Consider the following 16331-nt stretch of genomic DNA (forward strand, 5'->3'; position numbering starts at 1 on the left):
GATGTCTGGCCCAGATTACCCTCAGTAGGAGCACCAGTGGTGGATCCAATGATGGATCTGAGAGGCACCTGTGACAGCACCAGCAACAGTAGCTTAGGGTGCTTTCACACTAGAGACAGTAATGGAGTCAGACAACTGGTCAGAAACAGAATATGGAGGACCCTTTGCTAGCACTAATTGATTGCTCTGCTGCCCATATACAGTTCTTGATAACAGTTCCAGGACAAAGGGGAGCATTTATGACCAGTCCCAAAGGGCCACTAGGGCCAAAAAAAGTACTAGTACTTGTGGTTGCAGAGAAACAAAAGCCCCTTCCTTTACCCTTCTGGGTAAAGCCAATGAAGACCAGGAGAACACTAACCTCGGAAATACTAAAAACTTGAAGATCCCTAGAACTATCTCTGAAATCAGAAGTATAAAAAAACTAAAGCTTAGAACAGTGCCTCTCTACTGCCAGTTGAACAGAGCCCAAAACTTTAACATGAAGTTCAAAAATCAAGAAAAAAACTGAAGGAGGATTCTGGGAAGATGATGGAATAGGTCAGTAAATAGTCCCCCCACAAACAGAACAAATTTGCAGCCTCACTGCAAACAAAGATTGGTAAAAAATCAAGGAGATTTGGGATAAAACAGGATTTCTCCAGGAATCCAAGAAGATCCTAAAAAATACTCTGGATCCAACAAATATGCAGTACAAACACCTCCAGGCTTACTCCACATAAACACCAAGTGGGGACTCTTGGTGCTAACTGGGTTTGGCTGGAGCATCTGTAGAAAGCACAGAAACATTCACTACTTAGCAATTGGAGTTGGGGGTCTGAATTGGGAAGACTGAGGGAGCCTCAGCTGATTAGAAATGCCAGGCCCAGAGTGTACTTCACAGAGTAGCCCCAAGTAAGAAACAAACAGCACACCTGGTAAATACAGAGGGAGTGGGGCCAGCACTTGCAGGAGGGTTGAGTTTTTAGTTTGGAATTCCAGGTAAGAGGGGAGAGCTGAAGTGAAACTAGAGGCACCATCCCCCCACCTCATATTTAGAGGTGCTCACATTAATACTTCACATTAAAACAAAAACAAAAACAAAACAAAACAAGAAAAACTGGCAAAGAAAAAAAGAACCTAACCACAGAAACTTACTATATGAATAGGAAAGACCAAGGTTCATCTTCAGAGAACACAGAAATTTAAAAAACAAACAAAAAAAACCTTCAATCCCAAAGAGTAACATGCAATGGTTCCCTGCCCAGAGACAATTTATAGGAGAACTCAAAAAAGAATTTAAAAATCAAATGAGACATATTGAGGAAAAAGTAAAATAAATAAATAAATAAAAACTATCCAAGAAAAAAAGGTTAACTAGAAATGGAGATACAAAGTCATAAAGATGAAATTTTAACTCTTTGAAAATTAGAATTGGGGGGCAGCTAGTTGGTGCAGTAGATAGAGCACCAGCCCTGAAGTCAGGAAAACCTGAGTTCAAATCTGACCTCAGACACTGAACATTTCTTAGCTATGTGACTATGGATGCAAAAAAAAAAAAAAAAAAAAAAAAAATTAAAATTAGAATTAGAATTAGATAAAAGGAAGCTAGTGAAGCTATAAAACAAAACAGAATAAAAAGAATGAAAACAAAACAAAACAGAACAGAATGTGAATTCTTATAAGAAAAACAACAGCTCTGGAGAACAGATTGAGAAGAGAAAATACAAGAGTAATTGAACTACCTGAAAGCTGTGACCAAAGAAAAAAAAGAGCCTTAACACAATAATGCAAGAAATAATCCAATAATTGTACTGGAGAGATAGAACATGAAGGGAAAATAGAAATAGAAAAAAATCCACTGATCACCACACCTCAACGAGATCCTTTGTGAAAAACACATAGGAATATTACTGCCAAATTTCAAAACTCCCAGATCAAAGAGAAAATTTTGAAAGAAAATATTTTAGCCAAGAAAAAAATCAATTCAAATATGTTGGAGCTACAATTAGATTTGTATAGGACTTAGCAGCAGCCACAATAAAGGACCACAGATCCTGGAATCATATATGCCAGCAATCAAAAGAACTAAGTGGCCAAAAATATCATAACCAGCAAAATTATCCATAATATTGAATGAAAAAAGAAAAGAAAAGGAAAAAAAAAAAAAAGGACATTCAACAAAGTTGCACATTTTCAGGATTTACTTTCAACCAAACCTGAACTCAATAGAAAATTTAATATTTAAGAACCAATATCAAAGTTTAATTTCAAGGAATTTAACATGGACAAATTGTTTGTTTTTTAAATGGAAATGTATACCTTAAGTTTAAGATAGACTCAGAAGTTGGATAACTCAAAAGAAAGATTGAGGCTGAGCTGAGTATGATCTTGCTTTGCTTAAAAAGCAAAACCTCCTAGTTATGTTATTAAAAAAAAAAAAATGAAGTACAGAGGAAGAGTAGACACAGAGGCATTAGAGGGGGGAGGGCTTCTAGTTCTAAAAACTTACTCACAAGTGGGAATGAGTTAAATAGACAACATTACATATCTACTATGAAAGGGAAAGCAATCTCCGAAATCTGTAAAGAAATATGGAGGGAAGGGATGGGCAGAGAAGGAAGCAAAGGGTGGGGAAGAAAATAAGGAAGGGATCCATGGGTGGGGGGAGGTTAAGCAATAGCAAGGCAAATAAAGGAGCAGAATTAAAACAGAAAAGTTAGCACAGATAGGAAAGAAGAGATATACACAAACACTAGAAAAAGGATCAGAAGTAGAATTTATTAAGAAAAAAAAAACTAATAATAACTGATCTTAAACAAAAATCAAACTTAAGATTCATCTGAGATAGAAATCTACATTATATGCCAGCTATAGTAATAGTTTTTAAACACATGTTTACATATGGGTAAATGTGGGCATATTAGTATACATGTCTAAGTATACATAGATGTGTATGCATGTTGCTCTATGTATGTGCATGCATATATATATATATATATATATATATATATAGAGAGAGAGAGAGAGAGAGAGAGAGAGAGAGAGAGAGAGAGAGAGAGAGAGAGAGAGAGAGGTGTATATGTATGTATACATGTGTGTATGTATAATAAATATATATGTGCTTAACTATAGCCTGCTTGGGGGATGTGAGGGAGGGATTAAAAGAAGGAAAAGAATAAAGTTAGTGCAACAGAAAATAAAAGAAGAATTTACAAGAAAATAAAGAAAAGATAATTCACTCATGAGTATGATTTCTACTATAATTTTATATATATATATATATATATATATATATACACACACACACACACACACACACACACACACACATATATATGTATTGTTTCCCTAAACTGGAAATTTAATGTTATATATTTTGAATCCCCCTTGACGTTCTGCCGGGCATATAACAATGTTTTTTTTTGTTGTTGTTGTATTTTCCTTTTCTGTTTTTCTTTTTCAATAAAAGAAAAAAAGACTAAGAGAAAAAGCAAACAGCAAAAAATGAAATAAAATTATAATAAAAAGGTATTGTAGCCACAGGGAAGATCAAGGCAAAAATACAAATGAAAACAAATAATTGAAACTAAAAAAACAATGAAAATAACTATAATACAGCTCTTTTTGTAGTGGCAAGAAATTGGAAACTGAGTGGATGCCCATCAGTTGGGGAATGGCTGAATAAGTTATATGTTAATGTTATGGAATATTATTATTCTTTAAGAAATGATCGGCATGATGATTTCAGAAAGGCCTGGAGAGACTTACATGAACTGATGCTTAGTGAAGTGAGTAGAACCAAGAGATCATTGCACACGGCAACACAAGATTATACGATTATATTCTATTATATTATTATTCTGATGGACGTGGCTCTTTTCAACAATGAGATGATTCAGGCCGATTCCAATATACTTGTGATGGAAAGAGCCAAATGCATGCAGAAAGAGTTCTGTTGCGACTGAATGTGATCACAACATATTTTTTTCACCTTTTTTGTTGTTTACTTGCTTTGAGTTTTCTCTCATTTTTTTCACCCTTTTTGATTGATTTTTCTTGTGCAGCATGACAAATGTGGAAATATGTACAGAAGAATTGCACATGTTTAACATATACTGGATTACCTATTATCTAGGGGAGAGGGTAAAGGATGAAAGAAAAATTTGGAACACAAGATTTTGCAAAGGTGAATGTTGAAAACTCTTTGCATATATTATGAAAATTAAATGTTATTTTTTAAAAAAAGAAATAGCTACAAACAAATTCTCAAAGAAAATGATGTTAATTGAACCCAAACCCAACCCAAAAATTCCTGAAAGAGTTAAAGAAAGAAATAAGAATGATAGAGGGAAAAAAATGAGAAAAAAATGAGTGATGCCATAAAATCATGAAAAGGAATTAACAGCTTGATAAAAGAGATAACAACAAAAAAATACTAAAAAAAAAAAAAATAACACCTTAAAAAATAGAAGGGGTGATCCATGATGGACGGAATTGGCTGTACCAGAAAGGAATTCTGGGAAATGAATGTGGACTACTTGCATATCTGTTTTTCTTCCTAGATTAATTTTATCTTCTGAACCCAATTTTTCTTGTGCAACAAGAGAACTTTATAAATCTGCACACATATATTGTATCTAGGATATACTTTAACATATTTAGCATGTATAAGACAGCCTGCCATCTAGGGAAGAGCGTGGAGGGAAGGAAGGGAAAAGTTGGAAGAGAAGTGAATGCAAGGGACAATGTTGTAAAAATTACCCATGCATAATATGTTCTGTCAATAAAAAGCTATTATTTAAAAAAAAAAAAGAAAAAAATTAGAAGTGGTCTGCTGGTTTAAATAAAAGGGCACAAAAATTCACTGAATAAAATAATTCCTTTAAAAGCAGAATTGGCCAATGAGAAAGGAGGTTCAAAAATTACTTAAGAACTCCCTAAAAAGAATTAGCCAAATGGAAAAAGAGATACAAAAGCTCACTGGGAGAACTTTCAATTCAATTAAATGATCTCCTGAGTTAGGCAAATAGATGCTAAAGACTCCAGAAGATGACAAGAAACAATCAAAGTCAGAAGAATGAAAAAAAAAAAAACATTAGATATCTCTTCAGAAAATAAATGCCCTAGTAAATAGAAGAGATAATTTGAGAATATCTGAATTGTTGAAAGCTATATTCAAAAATAGAGCCTAGACAACAAAAGTAATAAAATCAGAAAGGAAATCTTAGATTAGAAATTAGAGAGGGTAAAATGGAAATTGAAAAGAAAACACTGATCACCTCTTGAAAGAAATCCCAAAATGAAAAGTCCCAGGAACGTTATCACCAAATTTCAGAATTTCCAGGTCAAGAAGAAAACACTTCAAACCTACAATTGTGGCTTAAAGAGGGAAAAGAGTGTGGAGGTTGGGCCCAGGACAAAGCTCAAAAGATAAAGTAAGAAGGATACAAGATTAGAAGCACCATTCTCTATACCTCAGGACAAGATATGGTTATAACAATAAATTGCCATTAAAAAAAAAAAAATGAGGAGGCAAAGGAGAAAGCACCCAACCATAGACAATATAGGAATAGACCAGGGTTCATCTTCAGAAGATAATAAAGAAAAAAAAAAAAAAAAAAAAAAAAAAAAAGCCTCACCTGCCCCAAAGAATATAGTCAAAAGGTCATAGACCCAAAAAGAATATAGACAAACTCAAAAAAAGACTTTAAATAACAAATAAGACTTGTAACAAATATTTTTAAAATCCACCAAAAAACAAGAAAACTACGAAAAGAAAGCTAACCAACTGAAAAAAGAATCCAGAATTTTGGGGTGGGGGTGCTGCAGGGGAAGTCATGAGGCAATCAGGGTTAAGTAACTAGCCCAGGGTCACACAGCTAGTATCAAGGGTTCAGAAGTGAACTCAGGGTTTTCTGACTTCAAGGTGGATGCTTTATACATTGTTTCACCTACTTGCTCCAAAATCCTAAATCTTAAAGAAAACAACTCCTTGAAAATTAGAATTGGACAAGGGGAAGCCGGTAAAGCTATAAAAGACTAAGAAATTACAAAACAAAATGAAAAACAACTGATCTGGATAACAGATCAAGAAAACATAAGATTAATTTGTAACTTGAAAGTTACAATCAAAAAAAATCTTGATACAATAATGCAAGAAAAAGAAAATTGTTCTAAAGTATTAGAACAAGAGGGGAAAGCAGACATTAAAAAATCCACCAAAAAGTGGTTATCTTCAACATAAGAAGATTCAACTGACTTCCAGTTGATCAATGATGGACAGAAACAACTACACCCAGAGAAGGAACACTGGGAAGTGAATGTAAATTGTTAGCACTACTGTCTATCTACCCAGGTTACTTATACCTTTGGAATCTAATACTTAACGTGCAACAAGAAAATTGGATTTACACACATATTGTATCTAGATTATACTGTAACACATGTAAAATGTATGGGATTGCCTGTCATCTAGGGGAGGGAGTAGAGGAGGGGAGGGAGTAGAGGGAGGGAGGGAGGGGAAAATTTGGAAAAATGAATACAAGGGATAATGTTATAAAAAAAAAAAATGCTCGTGCATTTATACTGTCAAAAAAAGTTATAATTATAAAATATATATATATATATATAAATATGTATTTATATATATATATATAAAATATATATAATTATAAAATTTTTTTTAAATGATAAAAAAAAAATATCCAAAGACCCCTTGAAAGAGAGCCAAAGACAAAAACTTATAGAGTATCATAGTCAAATTCTGAAACTCTCAGGTTAAGGAGAAAATATTATAAAGAAGAAAAAATAATTCAAATATGGTGCAATCACATTTAGAATTATACAAGTTATGCTAAAAGACTGCAGATCTTCGAACAATATTGGAACTGAGGATGCAGCCTAAAATATCATATTCAACATAATATTGAATGGGGGAAAAAAAGTATTAATTGAATTTCCAGGCTTTCAGAATTTTGTTGCAAAAAGACTTGAACTTGATAGAAAATTTTGCATAAAAGATTCTAGAGAACATAAGTTGAATATCAAAGACTAATTATTACAAGGAATGCAATAAAGACAAATTATTTTTTTATACATGGAAATGTAAACTACATGTCTAAAATTGTTATTAGTGAATGGGTAGCTTGAAAGAAAGACTGGGGTGAAGGTATGATGTGATTCTAAAAAGCAAAGCTATGTAAGAAAAAGTAAAAAGAACAAGTATCTCCTACAAATGAGGTAGAAGAGGAAGAACTGACACCAAAAAATTAAATGGGGGAGAAGAGTTGAAGTTCTAGAGCATTTCTCTCAGTGAGAATGAATGAGAGACAGAACAACATATATATTTAGACAGGTATAAAAGTCTTTTAAAATTCAGATAGAAATAAAAGGGCAAGGGAGAAAGATTAGGGGAAGAGAATAAGGAAAGAATTTTTCAAAGAGGGAGAGTTAAGTAATAGGAGGGCAAGACAGGAGGTAGAAGAAAAATAGAGGAGCCAGGATGGGAATAATAGGTGAGAATCTGAATTGGATGAATTCACCCATAAAACAGAGAGTAGATTAAAAATCTAAACTCAACAATATGCAACAAGACCACTTTCCAATCAACACAGTATATCATAAAGTCTCTCACTGTGGTTACAATAAAGGAATTTCTTTTTAATTACTAATTTGAAATATCTCCAAATGACATGATACTATGATATTAACAATGATGTTACAAAGTAATTCTCTTGACTACTTTCCTCTATTTGCAAATGATATTTTCTACTTTTAAAATATAATCATAGGTTTGGTGATACTGCCACCAATTGTTAAAAATATGAACCACACTGGAGTTTTAAGAGAGAAACAAAAGGAATGTTTTTTTAAGACAGTCTTTTCCTAAGCCCTCAAAGTCATTTAAGATGTTAAGTATTCTTTTTATCTATACAGAATCCATAATTAATTTAACATATCAAAATCATCACATGATACAAGAACTAAATTAGTTTTAATATGAATTCCTAGATTTATATTTTAAGTATTTCCTCTATTTCTAAGCAATTTCTCCTATTTCCAATATAAAACTCTGAAGGATTTTTAGAAAAGAAACCACAAGGCGATGAAGAGGGAATCTGAAAGTTAATTTTTTTTTTAAATTAATGTTAAAAAATCTTGTTGGCATGTAACTGAGGGGAAAAAAAATAAAAATTAGCCACACACACAAAATGAAACCACATAAGTCTGTAAACAACAGTCTAATAAATAGTGCTATCCTTTGGTTTTAATGGGCTATATGAAGTATCAAGAAACACATAGACATTACACAATATACAGGTGTGTTCATTCAAAATAATAGCAATTAGGCTACTAGAACAAGACAAATAATTATTGATTACTTTGATAAATGGCTAACAAGATACACGCATAAAAACAAAAGGCTTAAGATTTCTCTTATTTTTACAAAGTTTGAAATCCTATACCATAAGACAATAAAGCGTAGTGCTATATGACACACAAGCAGTTAAGGAACAAAAGCCTGCCACTGTATTTTATGAGCCAGCATTCGATTTTGGAGGACCCTAGATGATAATTTCTTCTTGTCCAATTTCTCCATTTAAATACTAAAAACAGCATCACTAAACTTTACACTTTGAGATATCTTGTAAAAGATGTCTGTCATATAAGCAACCAAATAATATGTATTCATATAGTTCATTTTGAATAGAATTACTGTTATACAATAATAACTAATATTTATATAAAACACTTGATATATTTATACACACACACATATATATACACATATATCTCATTTGATCCTCACAACAACCCTGAACGACAGAAATATATAATCATAGTTGATCCTCATAACAATCCTGTGAAGTAGATGTTGGTATTACCCCCATTTTACAACTAAGACTGAAAGAAATTAAGTGATTTCCCCAAGGTCACAACTCTACTAAATATCCCTGGGCAGATTTGAGGCCTGGTCTTGCCAATTTCATATCCTAAGTCATCTTCTCTGCTTTTATGCATGTACCTCCACATATATTATCTAAATACATTTAAAATTACCAAGAGAATAAAAGCATAAAGGAAAAAATGAATTAACTTGAAGGCTGAGTTTCTAATCAATTTATTTTAGTGATCCATAGCAACATTTGACATTAAAAGTAGGTCTATATAAAGATATTTTACCGTCTTAATAGAACTCCTTTGTTTTTCTTCCCAAACACCACTGCTCAACTCCATCGTGCAATGAACATTTGTTTCTCTTTCATAGGATCCCAAAATCAATAACCTACAATAAAAAAATGGAAAAAAAAAAAAAAAAAAAGGCATTGAGTTATTAGGACAGACATGCTCATTTTTACATTTATCTTTCACCTAGTCATACACTACTCAACACAGTGACAACAATTTTACTCTTTATTTCCAGGGTAGGTACACAGAAAATAAAATTCAAATCAAGTTCTTGCTGCACCCTCTAGTGGAAAAAAGATATATAACCAAACTAGGCAAAATTCTTACTTCAAATCATGTACTTATAAGGAAGCTGAATTGGATCAAAATGTATTATCTACTTTTATAGCTAAGGCAGTGACTCCAATTAAGCTGAGTCAATCAATTAGTCATTGATTCAATAAACATGCACTTATTATGTGACTACTATGTTTAAAAAAGCTACTATGACAGACATTAAACATATTTACAAAGGCAAAAATTAAATAGGTTTACCTTTCCTGGAGTACTGGGAGATTATTTTTTTTTTCACTTAAAAAAAATTAAAAGCAATGAAAATTGGATTTTTTGGGGGGTGTAGGATTAAAATTCTTCATGAAAACAGTATCTGAGATTAGTACTGTCTAGTAGCATCTTTAAATTAGTGTTCCTTTTTGCTGTTTTTACACAGAAATCACAGCAGCTTGTATACCGTGGAGAACTAAATAAATATTTAAATTTTTATGTCATTCAGGGATACTGTGTTTCCTTTATAGAAACTAGAATGTCTGCACTGAAAAGGTAACAATGTAATAATTACAATGTTTTTGGCATTAAAGGAAATAAAATTATGGAAAATGAAAAAACTGCTAATCTAATAACGTCTATGCTATCTTTGAAATCACATGGAATTTCATCACAAGATTCAAGAATTAATCAGAGTAATATGGATTTCTATATTAGCTCATAGTTTCTGTGATTATTTTGCTACTACAAAACAGCTTGAGAAAATAAAACATACTAGAGAAATAAGTGTTAGAAACTTAAAAAAAAGAAACTATTTTTGTGATCTAACTAAATGCTAAAATAGATAAATGTTATTGAATGAAATGAGATAACACTTAAAAATCACAAGAAGTCTGTGAAACTAGTGCTTCAGGTTTATGATCAACATAGTGGCTGGTTTTTTAATATGCCCACAATAGTCACCATTTTCCATCTAAATACAAAATACCAAGAATTGCCCAACCTCCTTTTTTTTTTTTTTTTTTTAATTTACTCAGCTAGGCTCTACTGCTGCTCTCTGGTAAAAAAATTAGTTAGCTATCAAATGAATTACACAATGCAATTTTCTATATATTAGCCAGGTAGAGAAATCATGAAATCATTCTAGCTAATGAAGAATTCAAATTAACTCCTAATATGAAAAGAAACATCCTATAAATTTCTGTAAAATTTATTTTACTTTAGGAAAATAAATAAAACAAAGCCTTGTGGGGAGAACCTAATTCCTGACAATCCTTTAAGCCTCAATTCAAATGTCAGCTCCTCTGTGAAACCTTCACTGATTCCCAGACAAAAGTCAATTTCATATAATAGATACTTTATTAAGTACCTACTATGTGTATCATGCATTGCTGACACTAAGCAAGAATTACAATAAGTCTATGTCTTCAAAGAGCTCATGTTTTGTAGAGGGATAAATAAACACAAAAATAAACTAAATTAAAAGCAATTTCAGGAGGGAAGAATATGCAAACAATTGGGCAGGGGAGGTGGGATTGAGAGACCTAATTTTAGGAAATGGAAGTTGAACATAAACTTAAAATGGAGGTTAGAGATTCCTAGAGACATTATATGATAAGAACATTCTAGTTAATAAGATAGAGAGACATACATAGGCAAGTTAGCCAATTTGACTGGATCATTTGTATCTCAAATTATCTCCTTTTACCCCTCCTCAGACAAGAACTATCTCTTTTTTTGACCTTAATCACCATGAACTAAAAATAGATTGGAATAAGATCATGAAAAGCTTTAAATGCTAAAGGGAAGGGTTTGTTTTACCCTTGACTCTCTCAATCTTCTTAGGCAATTGCTGAACCCCCTTCTCACTTTAACAACATGCCAAATTTCAATAAGAAGTTAGTATAAAATACAGATACATTTTTCCCCCTATCCTTACTCACAAATCCCTTATCTAGGGACTCTTAAGTTAAGAAGCTCTGTACTAAAGGTAATAACGAGCAACTGACTTCCTGAATAGGGAAATATGGGCCGACCCATTTTTAGGAATATCAATTTTGCAGTTATGTGGAAGATATATCAAAAAGAGAGACCAATTAGGAGGCTATGTAAGTGAAAAGAAAGGGACAGATACAAGTAGAACTAAAAAGACTTACCAGGGAGCTGGAGTCAAGGAAATAAAGAGCAAAAGAAAAGTTAAGGAAGATTCTGAGGTTCTTGAGTTGGCTGATTAGACCAATAGTGGTACTTAATAAACTATGGGGAACTTAAGAAAAAGAGTTCTTCAGGGGAGAAAATGATAAGTTCTATTTTAGACACAACTTTGAGAAGCCTATGGAATATCTAGTTTGATGTGACTAATTGAGTCAAGTATGTGGGAGGAAAGACCCAGGCTACATTCAGTTTAAGAGTCATTTACATAAAGATGAAATCTGTACCTTTGAAAGTAGATGAGATCACCTGAAGTGTGGAGTAAGGACCCTAGATACAGCCTGGGGGTACATTCAAGCATGGGATGGGTCATAATTGAGGAATAGTCAGTCGGGTATGGAGGAGAATCACAATGGAACAATATCATGAAAAACCATGGAAGAAAAAATATCCAGAAATAGAGGTGATTGACAATGTCTAATGCTGTAAAGAGCTGAAGGATTAAACAAAACAAAACAACCAAAACAACAACAACAACAACAAAAAAAACAACAACAACAACAAACAAACAAAAAAAACCCCAAGGCTTTTGACGGTTATAATTAAGAGATCATTGGTAAAAACAATTTCAGTCAAATGGTGGGGTAGAAGGTCATACTGCAAAGGGACCTCTGATGTTACCTAAGTCAATCAGTACTATACAGGTTCAGGAAACCTTCTCTACAATATCCCTAGCAAGTAATTCTCCAATCTTCACTTGAACACTTCTGGCAAGGGGAAAAAAACTCATCATCTCCAGAGTCAGGCCATTCTCACTATAACAGCTGTTGGGAAATAGTATGATATTGGATTTGGAGAAAGGAGGACCTGGCTTCAAACTCCATGATATTTTATTACTTATAGAACACTGGACAAGTCCCTGGGCCTCAGTTTCTTCATTAGCAAAATGACTAGGTGAAAAGCAAAGCAAAAAAAAAGATGAAAGCAAAATGACTCCTGAATTCCTTCTCTGTTCTCAACCTATGATCCTAAGGTCATCTAAATGTCAGCTGCACTCACTGTCATACTCTTCCTGGCTCCTGGCTGCCCTACACTTTTTTTTTTAAAAATGTTTCCAAATATATGCAAAAATAGTCCTCAACATTCACCCTTGCAAAATCTTCTGTTCCGAATTTTTCTCCTTTCTTGTCCTTCCCCAATCCACTAGACAACATAGGCTAAAAGTGCAATTCTTCTAAACAAATCTCCATTTTCATCATGCTACTTAAGAAAAATCAGATTAAATGGGGGAAAAACAACAACAAGCAAACCTTAACACAGACACAATAATATGAAAATGTTATACACATTCAGTCTCCACAGTTCTCTCTCTGTCTCTGTCTCTGTCTCTCTCTCTCTGGATTCAGATGGCTCTCTCTATCAAGTCTATTGGAAGTAGCCTGAATCACTGCATTGTTGAAAAGAACCACGCTCATCACAATTGATCATCGTATAATCTTGCTATTCTTATATATAATGTTCTCTTGGTTCTACCCACTTCATTTAGCATCTGTTCACGAAAGTCTCTCCAGGCCTTTCTGAAATCATCCTGCTGATCGAGTTTCTTATAGAACTTAGTTATTTCCCATCTGATCACTACATAAGTTTGTCTATACTTTTTTCAAATGTGCCAAGTAAAATCTCTTTCCTCTCAAAACCTTTCTTACAGAATTTTTAATTTACCATATCTTTTTCAGAACGACAGACTTTTGCTTATATTTTTACCTCCAAAATATTTTGTTCTGTGCTTTACATTCGAAATATGAATAAATGCCAGAGTTAACAAAAAATCAATATATCAAACAGCAATCTGGTATGAAGCATGTAGAAGGTATAATGATGCACTGATTAGAAGGGCTCTTGGACAGTGGAACCCTGGCAATAAGCCTATGAAATACAGGTTAAAACTTGGATGAAGACATATGAGCTTATGAAAAAACTTGGAGTGCAAGGATATAAGGCAGCTTAGTAACATACACTGAACATATCATGAAGGTAAGGCAATACAAAGAATGAGGGAAATACACATGTATACATATGTAATTTATATGTTTGTGTGTATTGGTATAGCTTTATTTTTATTGATAATGATAGGAGAGTTTTGATTACCTTACTGAGGAAAGATCCTGATGGATTTTTTTTTAAACTATTCTTACTATTTATTGTATCACTTTATATATGAAAAATTTTAAAGAGGCTGGAAAAAACAGCTGGTATAATTAATCTGCAAGTACAAATAAACCAGATCCACAGTCCTGGACAGAATTTTGAGATGATAACTAAGGCATATTGAAATGTGTGCATTTATGTTATCTTTAAAGAGAAGATTTATAAGATTATAAAAGATGTCAAAATTTTTCTAGGTAATCTATACCATGGATCAAATGTCCAGGGCTTAAACCAGATACAAATGTAATTGGAAATGTTTAACAAAACTAATAAAAATGCAATAAAATATAATATTAATTTGTGTTTTTCTAAATCAATATGGTCCATTGGGATCCATTTCAACTTAAGTTTGAAACCACTGATTTTGAATTTTTGAACAACCTGCACTGCTATATTCTCATTTCTAGCTTTTGTTTCTTGTTGATCTAAAAAAACTGATGGTCTAGCTATGCTCTATAACTTACTCAGGAATAAAGAAACCTCTTCTAATCTAATAAGACCTTTCAAATTAAACTGTCCATGACTAAAATCAACTTCTTACTAATTCTCATACTGAAGAAAAATTCAAATCCTCATTATCAGTTACATATTTTATACTATATGCACTCCAAGAATATGAAAAAAAGTTAAATCATTTAACAAATAAGTTACCAGTTACTTGGGTCTTTTCAATTTCAGAACCAAAAAAAGTATAAGTGCTTGTCTCTAAATGTTATATATAACCAAATATTCATCCAGCTAAGGCTGCATAAGAGTATTAAAATTGAAGATGGAATCCCATCTTGGCTGTGTCAACCCCTAGACAAATCACTTAAGCTCTCTCCATATCAGTTTCCCAATCTGCAAAATGTGATAATGAAATCATCTACACTTGAGTGAGGTTGTGACAATAAAATAAAAATATATGTAAAGCATTTTGCAAACTTTAAAACAGGGGTTCTCAAACTGCAGTCCGCTGAGGATGTTTCTGCAGCCCGCCAGGTTATGGCGAATGGGCTGAGGGGCAGAGAGAAGAGCGTGAGTTTTTGTTTTTACTATAATCTGGCCCTCCAACAGTCTGAGGAACAGTGAACTGGCCCCCTATTTTAAAAGTCTGAGGATCACTGCTTTAAAATATTACATAAGTAATAGAAGTGGCAATAGTAGAAGCAACAGCAGCAGCAATAGTATCATTATATGTTTGTTTTAAAATCGTCCTTTGAGAATTCTGAAGAAAGAAGAAATTAAGGAGACTTAGAATTATCAATGCGAGCTGCTATGATTAACTTGGTTATCTCTTTGGCCATACTAACCTATAAAATAAAGGAAAAAAGGCTCTTATTTCTCTCTAAGGTATTAAGAAATAGATAAACTTATCCTTATGAAAGATAACTTATTTTAAAAGATAACTTCAGAGAAAAGTGATAATAAAAAAGGATCCTATTCCTCCTTTATAGTTAGCACATATAAGTATTAAAAATAGTCATTGATAAAATAAGGTAGTGACTGTCAAACAGTACTGTTTCTAAAAAATGTATATGTTTATTTACTGTCACAGAAGTCTTTCTTGAATCAGAAGCTTCTTTGTTATTGGGTGATCAATTTTCTAGATTAAAAATAAAAATAAATACAAAGCTAAAAAGAAAAAAAAATTAATTAAAAATATGTGAAGAACAATAAAAAACAACTCGACCTACTAAAACAAGTTGTTCACTCCAAAAAGTAGAGAATGGAGAACAAAAAAGACAATGACAACTAAAATAAGATGTACAGAAGTTTAATGAACATATATCAACTGTCATAATTAAGGAACCACCCTCACCCCTCAAAAAACCCTGAAAAGTCCTCCTCAGTTAAGAAATACCTGTTCTACCTGTTAATAATGGAGAAAAGGCAAACAAGATATAGACAATTTTAGAATACAAATTCATTAGGAAAAAAATCTCATGGAATAAGATTACAAGGAGGGGAAACTCACCACCTGGAGACAGGTCATATTATCTTAAATAGTTATTATCTTAAATATCCTGACAATAGTCAGGAAATTTTTCCTGACATTAAAATTAAATCTATCCCTGAAATTTTCACTCAATGCCAAAAGAAAGTGATCAAGACCCTAGAAATTTGGGGGGAGTCTTTGTGTTATATGTATGGGAGGACATTGAAAAGAAGTCAAAGGACATAAACAGGGAGAGATTAATTATAATCTACACTGTTAAATGGAATGACAACATAGATGAGATCACAGATCAATTGCAGTGTGGGAATAGCTGTTCGGTTATTTCACTTATGTCCAATTCTTCATGATCCCATTGAGGTTTTCTTGGAAACAATACTGCAGTGGTTTGCCATCTCCTTCTCCAGCTCATTTTATGATGAAGAAATTGAAGCAAGCAGGATCAAGTGTCCCAGAGTCACACAGCAAGTAAACGTCTGAGGCAAGTTTGAACTCAGGTCTGACTCCAGGCTAGCGTGCTATCCATTGTGCCACCTCGCTATCCCCTAGTGGGAATACTACCAGAAATTAAACAATATTATAAAACAATCATCAAAACTTG

General features: G+C 32.9%; 1 protein-coding gene across 2 annotated transcripts in view; it reads right to left on the bottom strand.

The window, feature by feature from the left end:
* The window catches only part of PDZD8 (PDZ domain containing 8), a 79591-nt gene that overhangs the window by 35758 nt on the left and 27502 nt on the right, over positions 1-16331 (bottom strand). For both annotated transcript variants that reach the window (XM_074295712.1, XM_074295711.1), the window contains exon 3: positions 9166-9268. In XM_074295712.1, the coding sequence (XP_074151813.1) occupies positions 9166-9268 (103 nt within the window). The remainder of the gene's footprint in view (positions 1-9165; positions 9269-16331) is intronic.

This window comes from Sminthopsis crassicaudata, chromosome 2 (genome assembly GCF_048593235.1).
Source record: "Sminthopsis crassicaudata isolate SCR6 chromosome 2, ASM4859323v1, whole genome shotgun sequence".
NCBI classification, from domain to species: domain Eukaryota; kingdom Metazoa; phylum Chordata; class Mammalia; order Dasyuromorphia; family Dasyuridae; genus Sminthopsis; species Sminthopsis crassicaudata.